At 45.0% G+C, this 21,878-nt stretch overlaps 1 protein-coding gene across 1 annotated transcript in view; it reads left to right on the forward strand.

The window, feature by feature from the left end:
* Positions 1-21,878, forward strand: part of BSN (bassoon presynaptic cytomatrix protein) — an 86,864-nt gene that overhangs the window by 9,791 nt on the left and 55,195 nt on the right. Inside the window, exon 2 of the mRNA XM_062500615.1 lies at positions 11,952-12,348. Within this exon, the coding sequence (XP_062356599.1) occupies positions 11,952-12,348 (397 nt within the window). The remainder of the gene's footprint in view (positions 1-11,951; positions 12,349-21,878) is intronic.

Genomic DNA, 21,878 nt, shown 5'->3' on the forward strand with positions numbered 1-21,878 from the left:
TGGGGCCAGGCAGCAGCAGCAGCTTTCCATAAATACTCCTGACACTGCCAGATGTGAGGAGGTGATGCTGGGTGTTGCTCTCATATCTATAAAACAAACCATCGTTTGTATTCAGGGCACATCTGTAGTCCCAAGGAGTGAAAATATTCAAGCCTTCTCCTTTTCCCACCTGTATCTAAGTTGTGGATGTTTTGGGAATCCTGTAGCTGGGGACCACACCAAGAAAAGAGGTTGTTTCCATTTATATAGAATGTATTATATAGAACCTTTTGTGATGGTGATGATTTTCAGAGCCCATTTACCACTCTATTAGATGAAGTTTTGACTGGTTACACACACTACAGTTGCAATCAGTTCCTGTTGGAGTGGAAAAGATGATCCCTATCACTACATTATATGCCAGTGATTACCTCAACCTGGCAAAAATAAGGCATCCAGAAACATCCCTGTAGGAGGAAACTGAAGAAATGTCTCCTTAGGCATCCCTTTTCTGCTTTGTTTTATCAGCCTTCCTCATCTTCCAGTCTCTTCTCCTCCTGCATTGTTAATGGATGTTAAGTACTGGTTAATGGATTAGGGTAGGATTCCTCTTGGCTGTACAACTCAGTTTCATCCAACCCATGTCCATGATTACCAGTTTAATTTTGATTTATTATTAAGTGAAAATATAGGCCCAAACACTGAATTGACAAATTATCACACCTTTATTTTTCTTTGACATACACAAACAAAAACCAGACAGCTGCTCTGGGTAGGAATAAAGTGCCTTCTGCTTCTCAACATGTCTAAAATTTGCTTCACTTACAACTAAACTTCTCAGCCTTAAATTTTACCTACTGCCATTTCTGCCAAGCTCAGCCTTGCGAGGGTTCTGCAAGGACAGATGCATTAAATATGCAGATGCCTCCATCTCTTTGGGGACAAATGTTCTGCACTGAGGTACGTGCAGCAGGGAAATGCAGGCAGGGACAAGGCGCCTCAAAGAGTTACAGAAGCTGGAGGATGTTTTCCTTTGATCCTATAAAGAATTTGGCAGGGGAATTTCAGACACTCCTATTTCAAAAGTAGATTTAAACTAAGCATCTTGAGATATTGAAGTTGATGGTGTCTCTGACAGTACTGGTAATGTATTGTGTCTTGGGTTTCCTTTCCTGTGATGAATAATGAGTTTTACGCATAAAAACATAATTCTGAGTTTAGTTTGCCATTCCAATTCAAATCTCTGAAAACCAGAGAGTAAAAATCTAAGACACACAAACACTGATACTGAGCCCATCCAGTGCCAGCCCCCAGGCAGTGTCCCATCAGGCACCTGCAACCACAGTCTTAAATAACAGACATTATTGGATCCTGAGAGCTGGTGTGGGGGATGTCAGGGAGGGAGAAACCTCTAGAGCTGAGAAGTGTTTCTGAGAAACACAACCTGATGTGAAGATTTTGTTTAAAGGCATCTGGCCATGTTGTACAGATTCCTCCTCCTCACAGGGAAATGTGGGCTCATCAGGTTTTCTGTGAGCCCCTCTACACCTGCTGTATTTTGAGCTCTTCGTGGGGGATCAGTTGATGGCTGTTTCCTCAGTCCCTGCCCAAATTAACTCTTGATTGCTCTTCCACACCTCGGATATCTGCTCTCCTGGTAACCTGAGGCAACAACAATAAAATAGAATGAAGGACCTAAGTGGCCCGAGGAAGAGTTAAAGGCATGATTATGAGATAGCCAAAATGCGTAGAGGTGCAAAGACACGAACTGCAGGATGGATAAAAATGTTACGGTTTTTCACAGACACACACAAAAAATAGGTCTTGTGTTTCATTTGCCCACACTCAGACAAATGAGGGTGCAAAGTCAGGATTTTTGGTTTCTGCGTGGTCACGAGGAGCTGCCTGTCTCTCTGCAGTATGGCACTCTGATTTCCTCTCCTGGAAATTGCTTTTTAACTGTGTTTTTCTTTGTTTTTTCTAAAAATACAAACTAGTTTCTTTCTGGTCTGTCATTACTGCCTCTTTTTTTAATAGCACTTCTCTTTCTGATGGATCTTCCTATTTTTTTATGCCTGGAATGAGTGTTGTTCTTCGTTCTGAGATGAGTTTAGTTGACTCAAGCTGTCATGGAGATGGCTAATGATGCATGTTTTTTGCATCAGCTTTTAATTTTGGAGCATGGGTGGAACTCATCCAAGAAAAGGGCCCTGCAATCTTCCCAGTTTCTTAATGGTTGAATACCAACTTCTTGTGGCTGGAGGTTTCATAGAAGTCTGGGAACCCTTGGGTGGTGTGGATGTGACCAGGGATGTTGACCTGTTGGAGCCAGACACTGGATTGACCCCTTTTTTGCCCACCTGTGACAAATGGTGCTCGTGTTGGATCAGTTTTGCTCAGCCAGCCAGCACCTGTGGGAATCCATCCAGCTCCTGGACAGAGTCAAGCCTGAATGCAAAAGGGAGAATTGCAAAACCAGACCTTGGTGCCACTCTTCGTGAGGAAGGAAGCCAGAAGCAAGTCAAGGGAACGGGCTGCCAATGCTCTTCTCTTTGAATTGCTTTCCAAAATGCATTTTCCCCAAAATAACTTAAGTGTGGTGTTTTTTGGGGGTGGATCATTCTATATTTGTTGATGAGCATTACATTGATGTTTTCTGAGAATGGTCCAACATGGTCTGCAGGACTCTTTGCAGAGCATCAGTTTCTCATTTAGAACCCATCACTACATGTGGCTATGGTTGTTCTCTGTGCCTTACTCTGCATTTCTTGACCTTGGGTTTCACCTGCCATGATGTTTTGAGACATCCAGTTCAGGAGAGCATTCTACAGCTCTTCACATTCAGCTTTAGCTTTGAATACTCTGAATAAATTTGCATGGCTCAGCAAACTTGTCCTTTCTTTATCCCCCCTCCTTCCCAAGCCATTTATGAATATCCCATTTATCCCATGGCAAGATCCTGCACCTCTGCTTGTGAAAACCTGACCATCTGCCTCTATCCTTGGTGTCCTAGATCGTGATAAGTTATTAACCCATAAGAAGGATTCCCCTTATTTCTTCATCTTATATTACTTCTTTTTCCCCCCTTTCTTTCTAGATTTTTATCCTAACAATTCTCTCACTCGAGATGATTTTTCAGATTAATTATTGCCTTTTACTCATGTAGCTTGGTTGTTTAATGATATTGCTGTGCTATGGCCATGTCTGAAATCTTTTCTTGACAGTGCATGTTTTGCAAACAGATGCCATGGAAGCTTCCCTTTCTTACCCTTCCACCTGCTGCTTTTAATTTCTTTCTAACAAACCTTCTCACCTTTTCTCTTCCTTCCCCCCCCCCCCCCCCCCATGTATCCAAAAATTATAGTAATCATGTGAATTTCTGTGTTTTTTTCCAGTCCTGCAAATAGATTGAAGCCGAGTCTATTACAGTCACTGTTATTGAAAGTTTGTGTATCAGGTTTGGCTCCTTAGAGCAGGTGTATTCCTGTGACAGGATTAAGTCCAGAGCAGTTTAATTCTGCATTGCTTTAGGGAATAGCTAACGAACTAAACAAAAAATTGTGTCGCTGCTAATTAAAATCAGAGAGGCTCCAAGGAGGGCGGGCGTGGGTTATAATCATAGATTTACAAGATAAGCTTTCACCAGCCGTGTGCCATAAAAATTCCTTAGCTTCATGCCACGGTTCATCTTTCAGCTTTGCTGGCATTTCCTAAATACAGAGCAGTAATTCATGGTGTTGGCTTTCCTGGGACAAAGGCCTTCAGTGAAGTGTGACTGCAGCAATCAGCTCTTCTACCCTTTAATTGCCAAAGAGGTAGGATGTGAGTGGATGGAGGCTGAGGGGAGCAGCTGCTCCTTGCCTGGGGTACTCTCCCCAGCATCCTCATCCTTTCTGCTGCCCACAGTATTTTCAAGATTGTCATGGCTCTTTTATGTAATTTTAACACACATAAATGACTTGCTCATAGCAATCAGTTGTACCAGGGAAGGCATATGGAGACGACACAGCGAGTAGCTGAGTGGAAATCAGATGGAAGAGGTGGCTCCAGCCCACACCTCTCCTTAGCTCCTGGGGACATTTATCCCTGTTTTAGCTGCTATTTCCCTATGTGCTCCTTAGTATTGGGAGCAGGGCCATAACTCTGTGGCACAGCTCTTCATCATTCATTGCAGACCTTCCAAATCCTGCAGTAAAGAGAGGAGCTGTGCAGGCAGCAGCTTGCTTTCCTGTTCAGCCTGCAGCATGGCCACTATCAGCACCACCTGAATTAATGCTTAACGAGGGGCACTTAATGATCCCAGACCTGCTGAACATCCTCCCCTTCAGCAGTGTCCTCAGGTCCAGCAGCTAGGGTGACTGATGCCTCCTGTCCATCCAGGTCTCCCCAAAGACTCCAAGGCTTCACGTGCACTGAAGGTCCAAATCTGACCTTCCAACTGAACCCATTCACTGGATGAAGTAATGTTCCTCCTTGTCTTGGATCTTCCAGATACCTCCAAGTGCCCAGAGAGAGGCAGAGAGGGATTAGATACCCCATGGCCTTTCTAGGATCTCTGTGTTCATCCCAGGCATGGTGAAGCCCTGGCTCTGCACCTGCAACTTTCACACTTTCCTGGTTCTCCTCATTGAGCTGTACAGCTCCTCTCACGCCGTGCAGCTGATGGCATTGTGATCAAGAGGTGGCTTCAGCTGATGGCACTGTGATCAAGAGGTGGCTTCTACTCTGTCTCTGGAAGATTTACATGTAGTTTTCAGCTATCACAGAGGAAATGGATTTTCCCTGTTGCTGAAATAGAATGAGTACTGGATGCTGCACTTACTCCTGAGATATTGTAATGTTTTGAGGTTCAAGATCATTAACATTCTCAGCAACAATTACATAATTTAGAAAGGAGACACTGTTCAAACTTTTGGACCTTTATAGTGCCTGCTCCTGTAAAGATATCTGGGAAGTGATCTCTTTGATATATATGGGAATGGGATCATTACCTGCCAACTCTTCTGTTGAGCCCATTTGCCTTTGGCTCTGAAGGGCTTGGCCAGTATCCTGACAGTGGTGGCCACATGTTTCAGGCATCAGCAGGTGGAAGAGCAGCTCCCCAGAGCAGCATGTCGTGGTCTGCAGGTCATTCAGTGACCTTCTGGCTTGTGAGAGCTCATGTGAGAGATGCAAAACTCTGCCCTGACTCCAGTTCAGGTCTTGGGGTTCATAGAAGCTGCTCTGGACTCAATAGGGATCAGTTGCTTTGCATTTAATTGCAGATGTTCATTGTGGTATATATAGGGTGTCTAATAGACATCTGACCTTGGGGTTCTTTGGAGAGGTCTGGGATGTTGCTGGTGAGTGGGGACAGCCACTGCTCTGGTTTTATATTGCAGGTGCTATAAGGGAAATTGCTCTTGGATCAACCAGGGCCAAGTAAGGTATAAATTACATATTTGCTTGCCACATAGCAAAATTAGACTGGTAAACAACTGAATAGAATAAAATAGGGTAGAAAATAAAATATTTCAAGTTGGAAAGACCTTCAACAATCATCTAGTCCAACTGCAAATGACAATGATTCACAAACCTTTACAAAAAGGCCGTTGTGTGGGAATGAAAATAAGCAATAAATGCTTATTTAGAGCTTAAATCAGTCATAAACCCCTCTTCTGGTATGTAGGATTCTGCTAATAAGATGGCAGATGCCTCTCAACAGCCGTGCCTGCCAGAGCAGCAGCAAGAGTGACATTGATGTGTTCTCCTGTTGCTGATTCTGGGTTTAACTAGGCATGGTGATGAGATGGAGAATAACTGTTTTGTGCTAACTGTGTAAACTGGAAATCTCCTGTTCTTGTTACCTTTCCATGGATGGCATTTTAAATGAAGGGGAAAACCAGCAGCAGCTCTAGGTGTGTTATCTCCTGCAGAACCAGGGCCAGAGGAGGAAGCTGGCAGGCACACCATGCATGCAGCATTGCTATTGCTCACCCCATGACAGCACCATCCCCCTGGGGAAGGTTGTTGGTCCCGTGTCTTGGTTGCCAGTGGCTTGTGCCACAGGCTGCCTGGCAGCCCCTCCTTGAAGCCCAGCCCCAGCAGGGTGTAACAGCAAGGCAGAGGACTCAAGGATCTCACATTTGTCTGTATTTATGAGAACAGGTATGAGGGTGGAGGTTAAGGACCCAAATGGTTACCAGATTGGGTTGAAGCCTGGAGCAGGAGCTCAAGTACACTGTCAGCATCAGGAGATGTGCTTTAGGGATGCCTCAGTCACCGGGAAAATGCCTGACAGAAGCTGCATCTTATTTGACAGGGATGAGGCAACCCTGGAGCACAAAGCTGCAGGAGAACAGGGATTTTCCACTGCTCACAGAAGCAAGTCATTAAATACTGTGGCCTTTCACAAGAGTACTTGTATTGCCATCTAATAAAATACTCTGTGGCAGTTTATAGTCACCATTTTGTATTTTCTATTTTGATTTCAGCTGTGTGGCATTCGCTGTTTTTAAACCATCCAGTACACACATTTCCAGAATGATCCTCTTCCTTCATGGACATCAGTGTAATTAATTTAGGGGTACTTGAATTTAAGCAAGTGCTTGATTCTGTAACTGCTGGATTTATTTTTTGTCAAAGCAGGGCCTGATACAGGATTTCCTGTGTTAGATGTAGGACTTCATAGAGCTACAAAGCTGCTCCCAATAAAACACCCAAGCTTGGGGTATATCTGAGCATAACTAGTGTGAGATTTTCAGTGCATGGAGCTGAAACCTAAAGCCCTCCACATCAGACACTTCTTTTTCTGTTTATTTATTAAAATGGTTGTCCTATTTTCTAGTCAGACTTGCTTACAGGCAGTATATACCCAGCTAACATATGCTATTATCCCATGCTGGTCCTTTGCCCATCCATAACCATTCAGAATTTTGTCTTTCCAAGTCAAATCCAGTGCCATTTTGACCTGGAGTACAACTGCCTGCTTGTTTAGCTACCTGTTTTTTTCTAAACAGGTTATACTCAGTGATTCTTAAAATCAGTCATGTGGATGTTCACATGAGGTTTCAGTCAAACCAACTAGGTCAAATCTCTGCTCGCAGCTGAGCAGCTCTAATTCTTGTTGGTCAGCCCAGCTTCCCTCTTTTGGGTGTGAGCCTCTTCACATGTCTCTTTTCATACTTTGAGTTGTTTGCTGCTCATCCCCTTGGTTTTACTGCAGATAAACAGTCATTTTCCCTCTTTTTTCCTACTAACAGAAAAGGTATCTTGTCCTCATTTTGCTGATTTTTGATCTGGATTTCAAGCTGGGAGCTCCCTTCCATGGACAAACTCAGCTCCTCTTTGGAAAGCCTGAGCAGGGCATGCAGTTTATAAAATCATGATGACACTGCCACTTATTTTAATGGATTTTATCTACTACAATGCAGTAATTAGATCAGTTGCTCAGCAAGCAAGGACACATTTTCCTTAGCACCAGGCAGAGGAAGGGATTCAATCTGTGTTTCTCAGTTGCATAGAAAGGCTGCAGCTCCTGAAGGATTTACTCACACCACAAATGCCAAGCTCCTGTGGATGCAATCACTGCCAGAGTTTTGTGGCAGGTGAGCAGGTGGATGTGGCCAGCATGCTTAAGGCGCAGTTATGAAATTAGACAAAAAACAATAAATCAATAGAAAACAAATGCTGTCTCTTGAATTTTCCCACACAAGCCAATAAGACTTGATTTACCAGCCGTGCGTGTAGATTTTGTAATATTGTTATTGTTTGATTTTACAACAGCGCCATTAACACTGTTGGCATTTATCTTGCCATGGTTATTGCTCCCAAGTTAGCACCTCATGTGAAAAAGGGCCCGTTGACATCTCCTGGGATGCTGGCTCCAAGCCTGGGTCTTGCCTTTAAAATTTAGAGGCACTGATGAATCTACTTGAGTTAAATTAGAGCAATTCCCTCCTACAGACCCTGACTTTACCTGGGAATTCCCAAATAAGAAATCTGTACCAATTTACTGGCACAGAATTGTAAACCAGTGCTATGTCAATGCATTGCTTTTATCTCCACTGATGCTGCTGACATCTTTTCCCTGGTGCTGCTGTAGCATCAAAAGTCTGGTTTAGGATAAGTCATGTTTTTCTGAAATTAAATATTAAGCAGCAAACAGTCTAACATTTGTTTTGGCTGTAAGTAGGACTTTGCTTTTAAGGCTTTCCCAATTCTTGTAATTTTAATGAAAAAACATAATTTTTACATTGGGGAAAAAATCGGGCATAAAAAATCTGAGGTTCTTGTGACATTTTACACTGCTGAGCTTGGTTTTGTGGTGACTGGCTTTGACCCTTGGTTTTCCTTGTGCTGTTCATGCTTCTGATCTTCTTGGGCAGCTCTTCCCTCTCAGTACTTATCCATCTCCTCCCAGGGTGTTGCATCAGCCCTAAATAGAGAGGCTGGTTTTATATCCATGTCTGTTCCTGAGTGGAACTAGGGAAGTTCTGGAAGTTTTAATCAGGAGAAGTATCTGATGGAGAGGCAGAGCTGGGTATGGATTAATGTCTCAGGGCGATTTGTACCTCTGGGCTCTGTGGCAGCAACCTTGCAGCTTTGCTTCCTCTCTTTCATGGAGATGAGAGTTAATTTTTGTGGGTGCTTACTTAGCTTTGTGCTGGAAAATGGAGGGAGTTTTAGGGAGCTAGAAGAAAGACACCATTTTTCAATTTGAAAACAAAAAAGGAAGGAAACAGTTTCCAGCTGCCCACCTTGCCTGTGACTGTGGGCAGGTGAGTAGAACTGCCTGCCTGCCTTGCTTGTGATAAAAAGCATTCACAGAATATCATAAATGAAAACTTTAACAGTATAATTGTTAGTACACTCAGTCAAACACTTGATGTTCTTTAGTTCTACAAAATTATTACTCCATTGGTAACAGAGAGTACTGCTGAGTTTGGACCCTGCAGAGATCTTTGACTCCATGTCAGCCAATATTTCTAATTCAGCAATTAGGGCAGTGCAAAATCAATACATTCCCCATGAAGTGGGGAAAATCCTGTTTTATTAAGGCATTCCAATTTAATTGTTAATAGACACTCTTGTGGAATTGGGAGGAATTCTTTGGAACTGGTTAGCAGGCCAGTACTAGTTAACTATCAGTGATAGTCTTTAAAAAAAAAAATAGGGCTGAGCTGCAGTTTGGGCTTTTGTAACAGCAAAAAAAAGAAAAAAAGTGTTCATAGATGGGTACAAATCATACAAATATTGGATCATCCTCACAGAAGATGCAGTGCAGTGAGCGTGGGCCTATGTTTGATTCCATATGACTGTTCTCATGTTCTTTCCTGAGGCATCTCTCCTGGGTTGAGTTACTGTATTTGACAGACCAGATGATTTCTTTTGGTCTTAAAATGCCACGTGTATGTTCAACTGGTGCAAGTGAGAGACAGTGCAGCCTGTGTCACAGGGGGATTTAAGCATCCTGGATAATTATAAAATAAATAAATGCAGTGTTGGTAGAAGTGCATGGAGTGAAACTGCTGCTGGGAATGGGATGGAGGTGGTGCCCAGCATTACTCACCACTTGAAAAAGTGCAGGAAGCTGGGAGGGAGCTTGAGCCCAGGCTGGGAGAGCATCTCTGGAGCAGCACTGACCTGTCAGACAGTGAGCACCCATCTACCCTCCTCTGTCTTACATGCCAGCAGTGAGGCTCAGGGCAAAATAACAGCACCTGGTGTATTGTTCCTCATGGGCTTTTGCATTTCCAAGAGAGCCACACTGTTGTGTGGAAATGTGAACTTGTCTGTGTGTTATCTGACAGCTCCTTGATGGAGTCAGAATTCCTACTTGGTGGCAAATACTTTTTCATATCAAATGGGGGAAAACCCATGAATTTTGAAATTTGCAGTGGAATAGAATCACAGAGTGGTTTGGGATGGGAGGGAGCTTACAGACCATCTCGTTCCACCCCCTGCCATGGGCAGGGACACCTTCCACTAGACCAGGTTGCTCCAAGCCTCATCCAACCTTGCCTTAAACACTTCAAAGGATGGGGTAGCCGCAGCTTCTCTGGGGAGAGTAACCATTCTGCTGTTCCAAACAACAATTATTTATTTGACCATATAATGCTATTTCAGAGTTGTTTAATACACCATTAGGATAGTATGTGTCTAATACATAAATGCTGGTGGTTAGAAATAGAATAGAAATATTAAATTTAAGGTGAGAAGATGCATTTTGCTTTCTGACAGTGTTTCCTTCTGTTGTCTGGGGCTGAGCTCTCCGATCTCCACCAGCTACAGATGGTTTTATGGGGTAGTAGCTCTGCAGATATCAGGAGGCAAACCCCAAATCTGAACTGAAGGGTGTCAGAATTAACAATGGAGGAGCAGCACATGCCAACAACATTCATGGCAGGTGCCTATTGCAGGGCCAGGAGCAGTTTTCTCTTCAGTCTAGAGCAGATCGCTACCTCACTTAGTGCTTTGCTTTATTATTATTATTGTGATTCTTTCTTCAGAGAAGTGAGTTTCAACCTGCAGCCAGAAAGTATTCCCAAAGTGCTATTTTACTATTTATTTTCATCCGACTTCCTATTACTGTGGCAACATGCACTTTAAATTTTATTAGTTTTATGCATTTAAGTTCCCTTTTTAAACCTTTATATGGTCAGACCCTGCTTGGGTAAATCAACAATGTATTAAATTTGAGGTTCTGAGTAATACTTTTCCTTAAACAGCTGTAGATCACAGGTAGTGAGGGCATTAGGGCTTCTGTTTTTTTGAGAAATATTTTTTGGGCACTAGTGATAAGCACATGGACCAAATTGCTCAGTAATTAGATAATTATCTTCTATCATAGATTCCTTCTCATGCACTTGTGGTCTGTCAGCAGCATGCTACAGGGTGCCTGCCCTGAAAGCACCTGGGAGGAGGGTGGGTGTCTGTCGTGCTGTGCTCTGCAGCACAACAGCTCAAAGCTCTTGCAGCTGGAGCTGCTCCAGAACTCCTTGGGATCGCCAGGAGCATCCCACACAGGCTATGGGACCGTGGCACTGCTGCCAAACCAGGAGTGGGTGTGATGCTGACCTCAGGGCTGCTCCTTTTAAGTAGCTCTGGTTTCACAGGGAGATTTCATCACCCTATCCAGATGACCAGAGTAATCCCAGCTGGGTTTTTTTGTTGTTGTTGTTGTTGTTGTTTTTTGTTTTTTTTTTTTTTTTCGGGCAGCCAAGACTCACATCACCCAGAAGAGGGTTCAGCTGGGGGCAGCCAGCCCACAGAGTCCCTGTTGTCTGTGTTTGCCACTTCAGTACTGATTACTAAAGCAGACCCAATGTGCTTTTTCTTGATTTCCCACTGCTGTGGACCCTGGGAAACAAGCCCTTAGCTGCTTTCACCTGTGACTTGCATGGTTTAGCCTGACAGCTGAGAAAGTACAAGTAGTTCTCTTGCCTCCATTAGGCTTCTGGAGGGGTTTTCCTTTAATAAATTGGCTCTTTGCAGGCTTCTGGTTTCACAGCCACTCGTGAGAGTAGGTTGTGAGAAGCTGGCTTAGTGAGAGTTGGCCGCGTCCCTGCAGAAAGGGCCCTGCAGGCTGCAAAGCAGAGTCACGGCTGCCTCTTCAGTGAGTTTGTGCTGTGGAAGTGCTGGGAGCCCTGGCTGGCAGGAGGCTGAGCTTCCCAAACTTCTCACACACATTTTTATGTGCAACTTTCTGACTAAAGTTCAGCTCAGAATACAGCGAATAATTCAATTACATCTCTGCCACTGGGTTATATAAGAGAAAACTGAAATCGCGCCTTGTTTCATAAGGTGAAGTTTATCCTTCTGCTGAGCTGAGCAATTTCCCTGGTTTGCAGTGGGGTTTTGCTATGCCTTCTTGGCTGAGCTGGGATTTTGAGGGGGAAAGGGTGCTGTAGCAGTTACCTACATCGACTGACATATAGATGTACAAATGTTTGAAACCTGGGCTTATTATGTGTGTTTTGATGGTGTTTCAGCATGCTGAGGAGACCGGAGCAGCTGGACCAGGCTGTGGGCCAGCGGTCAACATCTCCCTCCCTGGCACAGACTGCACCCAGCTCCCAGAGCCCCCGGGAGATGAGGGGTCAGGGCCAGCCTGGACCGGCGGAGGGGCCGCGCAGGACGCTGCAGGTGGACGCCAGGAGCCAGGGCTCGGGGAGGTCTCCCTCGGTGTCGCCGGACCGGGGCAGCACCCCTACCTCTCCCTACTCCGTCCCACAGATTGCCCCCCTCCCCAGCAGCACCCTCTGCCCTATCTGCAAGACGACAGAGCTCACCTCCTCCCCTGGGCAGCCTAACTTCAATGCCTGCACCCAGTGTCACAGCAAGGTGTGCAACCAGTGTGGCTTCAACCCCAACCCACACCTCACCCAGGTAATGCCCTCTCTTCCTCATGCCGCTCTCCTGACTGCTTTGGGTGGGTTCTTGCTTTCTCCAAGCACAGAAGTTGCACCTTTGCTTTTGGCAGATGAAAAGCACTGACTAGGAGCAAGGGTTCTGCTGGTAATAAGGGAATAATTGTGATAATGTGAGCTTTGATGAGATGGGGGAGATAAATTAGTTGAAGGGGATTGGTAGATTACCAGGGTTCAGTCTCTGTTGCTGAGATGCCAGAACACCTAGCTGACGTCTCTATCCTCACAATTGTCCTGGAGTCAAAGGAATTGACAGCAAGGAGGGGAGCAGAGGGGCTGCTGAGGTGTCGAGTGCCTTAGACCCTGGCTCACAGCAGGTTCTGGTGGGTTCCAGGCAGTGTCACGCTGGCATTTAGGGGGGAGTGCCAGGAGTCGTGTGCAACACACAGCACTGCTGGGGGATGTGTGAAATGGATACTCAGGGTTCTGGGGGCGGATCCAGCAGCAGTGCTGGATGTGGGTGCTGGGGCTGGCTGAGGTGAGGGGCTCCCTGTGCCAGCCTCTCAGGTCATCGATCTCCACGCGGGGTGGGAAGTGATTGCATGGTTTTTGCAGCTGTTAAGAGCCAAACCACAGGGGTTTCTAATCTTAAGCTTAAAACAGCAACTTAAAACCACACTTTGGAAAGCAACTGTGCTACTCCAGTGCTTTATAAGTTAGGATTTAGGCACTGAAGCCCCCTGGATACCTAGAATTTACTGCTAGTAGCCATTTTGTGGTAAGCATGCAGTGCTTGCTCATGATGCTAGACACAGTGGTGTCCAAACATCATTGTTTGAAGAACTCCTTCCTTCCAGTCCTTTTTCCTGATGGAAGGAATCATAGAATTATGGTACAATTTGGGTTGGAAGGGATCTTGAAGATCACCTGGTTCCAGCCTCTTGCCATGGACAGGGACACCATCCCTGTCAGGTTGCTCCAAGCCTGGCACTGAACACTTCCAGGGATGTGCCATTCACAACTTCCCTGGGCAACCTTTTCCAGTGCCTCACTACACTCACAGTAAAGATTTTTTTCCTTTTATCTAGTTTAAACATACTGTCTTTGAATTTGAACCCATCCTCCCTGTCCTGTCACTACATGCTCTTGTAAACAGTCTTGCCCCGTGAAGGAGATAGCCCTGTTATAATGATGTACAATTAGCTGGTTCCTGATATTATTTTATAGGTATTTACCCCTGCAAAGGTCTGAATAATGTCTCAGATCTTAATAAAGGGCCTGAGGTGGAAATTCAGGCTCCTACAAAGAAATGCCATGGGCCACTTTTCCGTCTTGCTTATAAGTTTCAATTTTTATTAGGTTTGCCAGACATTAATTTGGTATCCAAGCATTGCCTTGAAAGTTGTCCAGTTACTCTGAATAGTATCAGTTAACAGGAAAATAGCAAAATAAAAATGCAACAGTTTCTCAGTTTCTGGTCTTGTCTCTTCTGCTTTGCCCCAAGAGCTTACCCACAGTGGGCTGTATCCTGAGTCTCTCTTGCAGATACCAGTGTTAAAATACGTGTGTGCACAAAGACTTTGCTTAGCAGCTCTACGCCATTTTGCTCTTGGCATGCCTAGGTCTCTGTGCCCTCGGGAAATGTTTGACTTTAGAGCATTTTTAGATAGCAAATAAAAATAATATTGGACCTGAAAAAGATGCTTTATTTTTTGTCTGTCCTGAGTTTAATATGAATTTCAGCAGCATGCAACCTTATGACTTGTAAGTAGGTTGTTATGGGAGCTGGGGGATGAGAACAGTTGTCCAAGAGAAGTGTTTGCAGCTCATATTGGCAGCCCATGTGATGGGCTGGCTGGGAGAGCAGCAGTGGTCATTGCCTTGTTGGAAGTGTGACTCCTTTTCCTCAACATCATTCCTTGTGCTGCTATTTCAGAGTCATGCAGCAAGGTGCCTAAAGCATCCTGGTGCTGTTACTGGGGGGTAATGGAGGCAGCTGGGAGGGTGCTCTCTGTCTTGATGGTGGGAGCTGGGTTGGGAAGGATCTCTGGATAGAGATACAAATTTGTGACTTCTTTCTGCTTTCAAGGCTCTGTAGCAGGATTAAATCATCAAGAATATCACATTGTCTAAGAAAATCAAACCCAAGAAAACCAAAATTGTGTTTTACTTGGTACATCCTCTCCTGTGCAGTCTGTGGAACTGCCAGATACCACTGGCATGGTGAGGTGGGAGTCACAGGGCTGGTTTGGCACAATGATTGCCCAGACTGTTTAGAGAGCTGGGGTATAAATCTTACATAAACACTTTGTTTTCGTTAGTCTTTTACTTGTATGTATACCCATAGTATAAAATAGCTTTTTGTAATATATATTTAAAGAAAATCATACTGTGTGAGCTGTAGTCCATCAAACCCTATCTTGCCACTTACAACTGCAAGAGCAGATTTTTCAGAGGAGGGTTAGTTGCACCACCTAATGAAACCCCTTCACTTCGTACTTCAGTGATACCTTCTGCTCAGAAGCACTTAATTCCCTTTGAAATACTGTTTTTCTTTGGCTATTATTTTATTCCTTTTTGTGTGGCTTGATGGTCATTTTATCTTAAAAGCAAGTCATGAATTTCTGTGCTGACGAAGCAATCAGCCTCTGTGGCATCTTGAGTTGATTGCTTGCTGAGAAAAACAAAATCTCTTTCTGGGTTTTTATTTCACTGTCTGTTTATTCCTTTGAGCAGCAGCTCGTTCATGTTTCACAAGACTGGGCAAACAGAAGTTCCTGTCTGCTGCTGGTGTCACTCATATTTTACATGTAGATAATAATATTGTTCCCTCTGTTCATCTCCATGCCCTGAAATAGCTGCTGTTATCGTTTTCAGTTTGGTTGTGTGCTGGCTTTCCTTGTTCATTCACTTATTCCTGAAGGTCAGTGCTCTTGCCATAGACAGTTATTTTAAGCAAGGAAAGGGAATTATCGAGCAGGGAGCAATGGTGGCACCATTAAAGACAGTAAGTTTTGAAATAGCATGCTAAAATCTAGCAGTTGGTTTGCAGTCCTGTGCAGGAAATAGGTTTTTGAATGGAGATGTGTTATTTTAAGTGCAACACTGCAGCTTTCACATTCTAGTGTGATTTTTTAATTTCTCATTAAAACTTTTTTTTTTACTTTTCCTCTGTGTTGTCTTTGAGGGTATTTTTGGACAGCTTGTTCTGCAGGACTATACCAGTGATGCTGTCATCTCTTCTGCGGGGAACAGCTCAGTTTCAAACCAGTACAATAGGTTTAGAAAATCCTCTTTTTATACATTTTTCACTTTGTTCTGCCATTCCTGTGGCTTTCGCTTGACTGATCCAGCAGCATGTTCATCTGATTGGATTTGCTCTGTTTGGTATCATAAGGAGTAACCTGCAGGCATCCTTTCTGCTTCTCTGGGGTTTTGAAGTGCTGCTGCACATTGCTAATTTGATAAATTAATTTCTTCTTCAGTCTTCTCTTAAAATTTGTTGGGTTTCTTTTAATTTGTTTTCTTACCATCCTAAGCGCTAAACCAAAAACATGAGGAACTTGAGTTTGATTTTAATCAAGAGCAGCAGCACAGCATTAAAATGTGTGCTTTAGTTAGAGCTGAAATGAAACTCAAAATGCCTGGCTGCTTAATAGGTCTGCTTGGAACCACTTGGGATTATAGGAAACCTTTCTTGTCTGCCTTATGTTTCTATTGTGCTTTTTTGCAATTTCTAGTGTTTATTAGAGGAAGTTTCACAAGTATTCAGATGCACCATCCTGAATAAAAGGAACATGTTTATATATGTCTGTTCTTTGCCAAATTACTTTCTTTTTGAAGGCCCTGCTTTTGTCCCTGAGCCATTTTGATTTTATTTGTTGTGTTTATGGCCATATTTATAACTTATAATTGTTAAACTTCAGCTCCGCCACATGCTTTTAGCTTCACTTAGGGGGAATTGAAGAGGTTCTTTGTACCTTTTATGATATGAATATAATGAATTATGAAATATTTAAAATATTTGAGAGCAAATTGGTTCCCTGCATGTTCTGTGCCATGTAAGCTCGTCACAAACTTTTGATCACAGACCTTCAGCAAGTGAAATGTAGAAAGTCTCAAGGAGGATTAAAAACTTGCTGGTTGGTTTCCCTGTAGTGGTCAGGGTTGTTTGACAAGTGAAGAAAATTCTCAGTGGCTCTTGAGTTATCTGTAGCAAGAGGAGGTAGCCACGGAAATAATTTCAAGTTTTTAGGTAAATGTTTATATTGTATTAATGGAAAATAGACCATCAGCTGAGGAGATGAGACTGAAATAATGTGGGCATTGTGTAGGGCTGTGTTTATCCTGTCATAACCTCACAGCAGATGGTTTTCTGCTCAGTAGCATAAGAAAATGTGGGTAAAATGGAAAAAAAAAATAAGCTGTTGGGGGAAGCTGAAGGGTGACACAGTGCAGAGCATCTCTGGTGGCAGGAATGGGGCTTGTTGGCACTAGAAGAATGTCTGTGGTCCAAAGGCTTTTCCAACCTGACTGTACTGTCAAGAGTGGTGCCTGCCCACAGCATCATCTCAATCATTTAGCAAGTGACTGAAAAAACATCAAATATTGAAATTGTGAAGCTGTTCATATGCTGTTTTCAAAGGACCCCATTTCTCATTTGGTTCATTGTCCCAATTTTACACATTGCACCATGTTGGTGTCCAATTTCCAGTAAAACCCAGCATATTTGTGAGTTAAAGGCCCAATCTAACTTATTTACCCTGCAGTAGGTTTTGGCTTGACTAATGACCACTGGTTCTGAAACCCTGCAAGCCAAGGGCTGTGCTTAGCATGCCAGGAGTGTTATTAGCTCTACATTAAACCAATGGCTGTTATTAATGGCAGTGAATCTCCATCTCTTCGTCTCATCCACCTCCTGTCCCACCTGTCGTTCATTCAACATCCAAGCATTTACAGGTCTCTGATGCTGTGCAAGTGTGGGTAGGTTCCCTGTTGGCATCAGTGTTTTTACCCAGGGCTGAGCACTGAAGGACTGGATGAAAACAGGGTTCTACTTGCTTATAGATAATTAAACATGTTTTGTGAGAAATTTGATCTCCCTTGTTTCTCCCTGCCTTTTCAAGCAGCCAAAGTGTTCTTTACCTCTTTGGATCTTTACTGAGAAGCCATGAGGCTATGCTGGCATGGCATTTCCTAAGTTTCTAGGTTTCTTGTGGGTGCATCAGCTCCATGCGGGATGTAGCTCTTTGTAATGGGAGTGATGGCAGAGGATAGGCTGTAACAGTGATACTACATTTACACAGTCTCTTCTCTTGCTGAACAAGGCAAAGCCAGCAAAGTTTTCTCCTGCTCTTGGGACTGGACTAGTGTTTGTTTTTCTGGCCGTGAAGCACCTCCAGCCCCAGCCATTGGCACGTGCGTGGTCCTGCATCTGTATTATTGTGCTTGTGGATAAACACAAGGCTCTGTTTAGAGGTTATAGTTCCCTCTCATTTTAAAGAATGAGTGTTGGGGCTGAAAAATCAATGTTTCTGTGGACTGGCATCCCTTGGGACATTTCACACAGATGTCATGCTTGTGTCTGTGGGTAGCTGGGGAGGTGGGGCTGGCTCTGTCAGCAGTTGTCCTTCCTTGTGTGCACCTTTCTGAAAAGTTCAGAGGTGTGTTTATCCCTCCTGTGATCAGATCAAGCCCCTGGACATCCTTGGGCAAACAATGTTTTTGTTCTGATGTGGTGTTAGACAACTTTTTGTGTGTGTACATGGTAGGTTGTACCCTATATTCAGCCAGACCCCTGTGTTGCTGAGTCAAGTTGCCCATTTTAGAATTATTTGTCTTTTGAGATCATCTTCCTTCATCATATAGCTGTAAAAATAAATCTATTTCTAGCATTATGTTCTAATCTGGGGGAAATTTTCCACTGGATCATGCTGCGCAATAGGAGTGCGATGCATGTTTTATTCCATTTTTTTTCTTTGTTTTTAGCAGAGCTTCTGCCAGCAGTGACCTGTATGTGCAGTGGGTGATGCTGCTTGCAGGAGCTGGGGTTTGGCATGCCTGCTACCTTCTCCTAAGGATACAGCAATCTGGGCTGCAGCTGCAGCCCTGCATCTAGGCAGGGATGCTTGGCCTCATCTGCTGCCACAGGGCTGCTCCATCCCAGTGTCTGAGGTCAGCATCTGCCCCATGGGTAGGTGGGACCAGTGCTTTCTGCCCTACAGCTCTCCTCAAGAGAACCCTGTGAACTGGGTTCTAAAAATCTGCTCTTTTTGGCTGCAGTGAATATGCTGTGGATTTTTTTATGGTGAGAAAATATTGATAGGAACATGGGATTTAGCACCCTGAACCAACAGGTTGTATGTGTATGTATATTTGCCACATTTTAGCCCTTCCTCACTGTTGTCCTGCACCTCTTAATCTCTATCCCTGCACCAGGTGTTCCATCCTGTATCTGCAGCGTAGCAGTGAAGGGTGTGTCCCTTGATGGACTTTTAATTTTTTTAACGGGGTGATTAACACTGAATGAAACACCTCACATGAAGCTGCAGAGTAGCACATTTGCTCTTGCTGAGCCTTTCTACTTAGAAATGGCTTATTTGTCTTTTTTTGCCCCTGCTGCAGCCTGAGCAGGAGCTTCTCCCAGCCATCCACACCTTCCTGCGACTCATCTCTCTGACAGATCGCAATTTAAGTTAGAAAAAGCTCATGAGTAATTCTGGCTGTTTCTCCCAGTGTGCCGCCTTTTGCTGCGCTCTGCGTGGATGATTCAAATAACGCAAAAATTCGCTGGCAGAAAATGTCAAAAAAGATCTTGGCTGAAGGGTTGCTGGTGACTAAGGGGGCTGGTGTTGCTCAGGGTGGGTCCTCTCCGCTGATGGCTGGTTCTGCTGAAAGTCACAGGAGGGGCTGTGGTGACATGTTAAATTGTTCGTAGGGCAAGGGAGAGCGTGGCTTCCCGCAGGCTGCAGCGATGCTGCGGTGCAGAGGGGTAATTAAAACAACTGCAAGGGAAGAGGAGTCCTCCCGAGGGATGGGAAGTGGCCTCCTTTCGCTGAACGCCGAGCCCAGCAGCGGCTCGGGCTGAGCCGCCGCCCTGCACCCTCCTTCCCTCGGTACATTAAGTTACAACAAGCCGTTTGTTTGGATGAGACATGGCTTTCTTCTGGCTTTCAACTCCCAGATCGCTTTATCACTAAAAAGAAAAGCCAGCTGAGGATCGGAAGAGGCTGTCAAGCTTTCCGTAGTGGAGCAGGGTACCGACTCAGAGGCTCCCTGTGGGTTTTTTTTGAGAGCTTTGCTGTCCGTGGCAGCTGCTTGCCTTCCTTCTCTCCCCCTGAACATCCCCGGGCAGAGGGCTAGGATCCCTTACAGCCCACGGTGGTAGATGGGGATATTTGGCTCACACAGATGCTGCTCCACATTTTCCTGCCGGTTGGGTGTGTGGAATCACGGAGTGTCTGAGTGTCCCTCAGCTCCCGCTCAGTGCACACACACACACAGACACAGCAGCCCCGAGAGCCGGGGCTGCGCAGGGCTCACAGGGCTGCACAGCCCTCGCCTGTGCGCTCTGCTTTGCCCATGTGTGTTTGCTGCCGGAGCGCTGAGCTGCCTCGGGGAACGCTTAGGAGGAAACTTCAAGAGCTTTCAGTGCTCTGATGGGGATTGAGTTAATCCTAGCTGAATTCATTCCTATTTGCGGTCTTTGTACAAGCTGCAGAGAGCAGGGTGGTTAAAATGGAGGGTGTCAGACACTCCACGTTAGCACCCACTCTGCACCGACCCCTCCGGGGCTGTCCCAGGGGCTGCATCTCTGGTGCAGCAAGGGGTGCCCAGTGGGAGAACCCCAGCGAAGGAGGAGATGTTGTGACATGGCTCTTCCCACCTTGAATGGTAGTGACATGCAAGGTCTGTCTGTCCCTTAAAGACAGAGGTGGTGGCATCTCATCAGCCTCTCTTGTAACCTGAATTTAGCTGATCACCAGTGCTATTTATAGAGCTGTGTGGGATCCCACCACAATAAACCAACTTGCTTCTTCCTGACCCTGTCTCGTCTGTCTCTTGGCCATGGTCATGTTTAGATGCTAAAAAGGGATTTACATGGTATGATGGACTGAAGAGCCTCAGAGATTTCTGAAAGCAGCCCTGTGAATGCAGTGAGGTGTTTGTGGAACAGCAGTTCATGCCTACAGAGGTATTTCTCACCATCTTTGTTCCCAGACCTCACCCTCCTGTTGTACCCAACTCTTTTTGGAGACATGATATGCAGCTGTGCTCCTGGACAGTCCAAATCTGAGGGGTATGGTGCTGATGGACTATGAAAACTGATTATTTTAACTCTGATTGAAATGGTGTTTTATCTCAGCTGCAAACTGTTTGATCAAGGACAGCTGAAGGGGGGATGTTTCCATTCTGGAGTCAGTTTATGTTGTAAATAGGTTGTGCCAGTGGCATGGCTTTCTGCTCTGAATAAATCAAAGCCAAATTTTTGGATTGGCCCTGGAAATCCAGGGAGCAAGATGTGATCTTAATGGAATGGGAGTAGACTGTGCAGCAGGCTGGTGAGATTAAAGGTTTGTCAGAAGGAGTTAAGGCATGTACATAACACAGCACTACACCAACTAGAAGTTGTTTCTGAAGGCTGAACAACAAGTGTGTCCTTCCCCTTCCTCTCTTGTTCCCTGCCCACTTTGATGCCCATCTCCTGTAGCTTATTCGAGCCCAGCTGCTTGTGCAGCAGCCTAGCAAAGAACCTTCAGGATGAGAAGTTTTAATACTGACTTTTTGTTCCCTCCCCAGCTTGTCTGCTACCCCCTTGCTATGTTTAAGCTGAGGGGGCAGGCTTGCCAGACCCTTAAGTTGGAGACCTCCATGGAAGGAAGAGACCTGAGTGGTGGGCAGGAGAGATGTGCCCATCAGTCTTAATGGAGAGGAAGTTCTGGTGCCCTCCTACCTCTAGCCACCCTTTCTGATGAGCACAGTATTCCCATTAGGCAGAAACAGAAGCACAAACACTCGGGCTCATCTATTCAGCAAAGCCTAGATTATTCTGAATCATCTGACGTCCTTATCAGAGCGCTCCAGCCGGCGCTTGCATCAGTCACAGTTCAGGCTGGTAGAGTCAGTGGCAGTGCTCTGCCCGTTTTAATTGCCACGAGCCAGCAGCTATTTGAAGCCCTGTCCCCAAAGAGCAAATGAGCTTGTCACTGCTGGTAGCTTAGCTTTGCAGGAATAGCAGGATCAGCAAGAGTTGTCCATTAAAAACCTGCTAAGGACGCAAACATATAGGGCTGCACGTGTAGTGCAGCAGCCAGCTGGGTGTGCTGGAGTGGGGCACTGCTGGGCTTGGACCTAGGAGTGGGAGTTCTCCTCAGGATTTTAGTTTTAGGGTTTTTTTCCCCTCTAATTGCAGAACACCCTAGAAGCTGTAAAGGCCATGTCCCTGTGAATCCTTGAGTATGAGACTCCTTCAAAATCAGCTTTGTCATGGCTCCGAGCTGCTCACTGGTTCTGTTCAGCCCCTCGTTCTCTCAGGCGTACCATGTTGCC

Source organism: Cinclus cinclus, chromosome 12, assembly GCF_963662255.1.
Source record: "Cinclus cinclus chromosome 12, bCinCin1.1, whole genome shotgun sequence".
Lineage (NCBI taxonomy): Eukaryota > Metazoa > Chordata > Aves > Passeriformes > Cinclidae > Cinclus > Cinclus cinclus.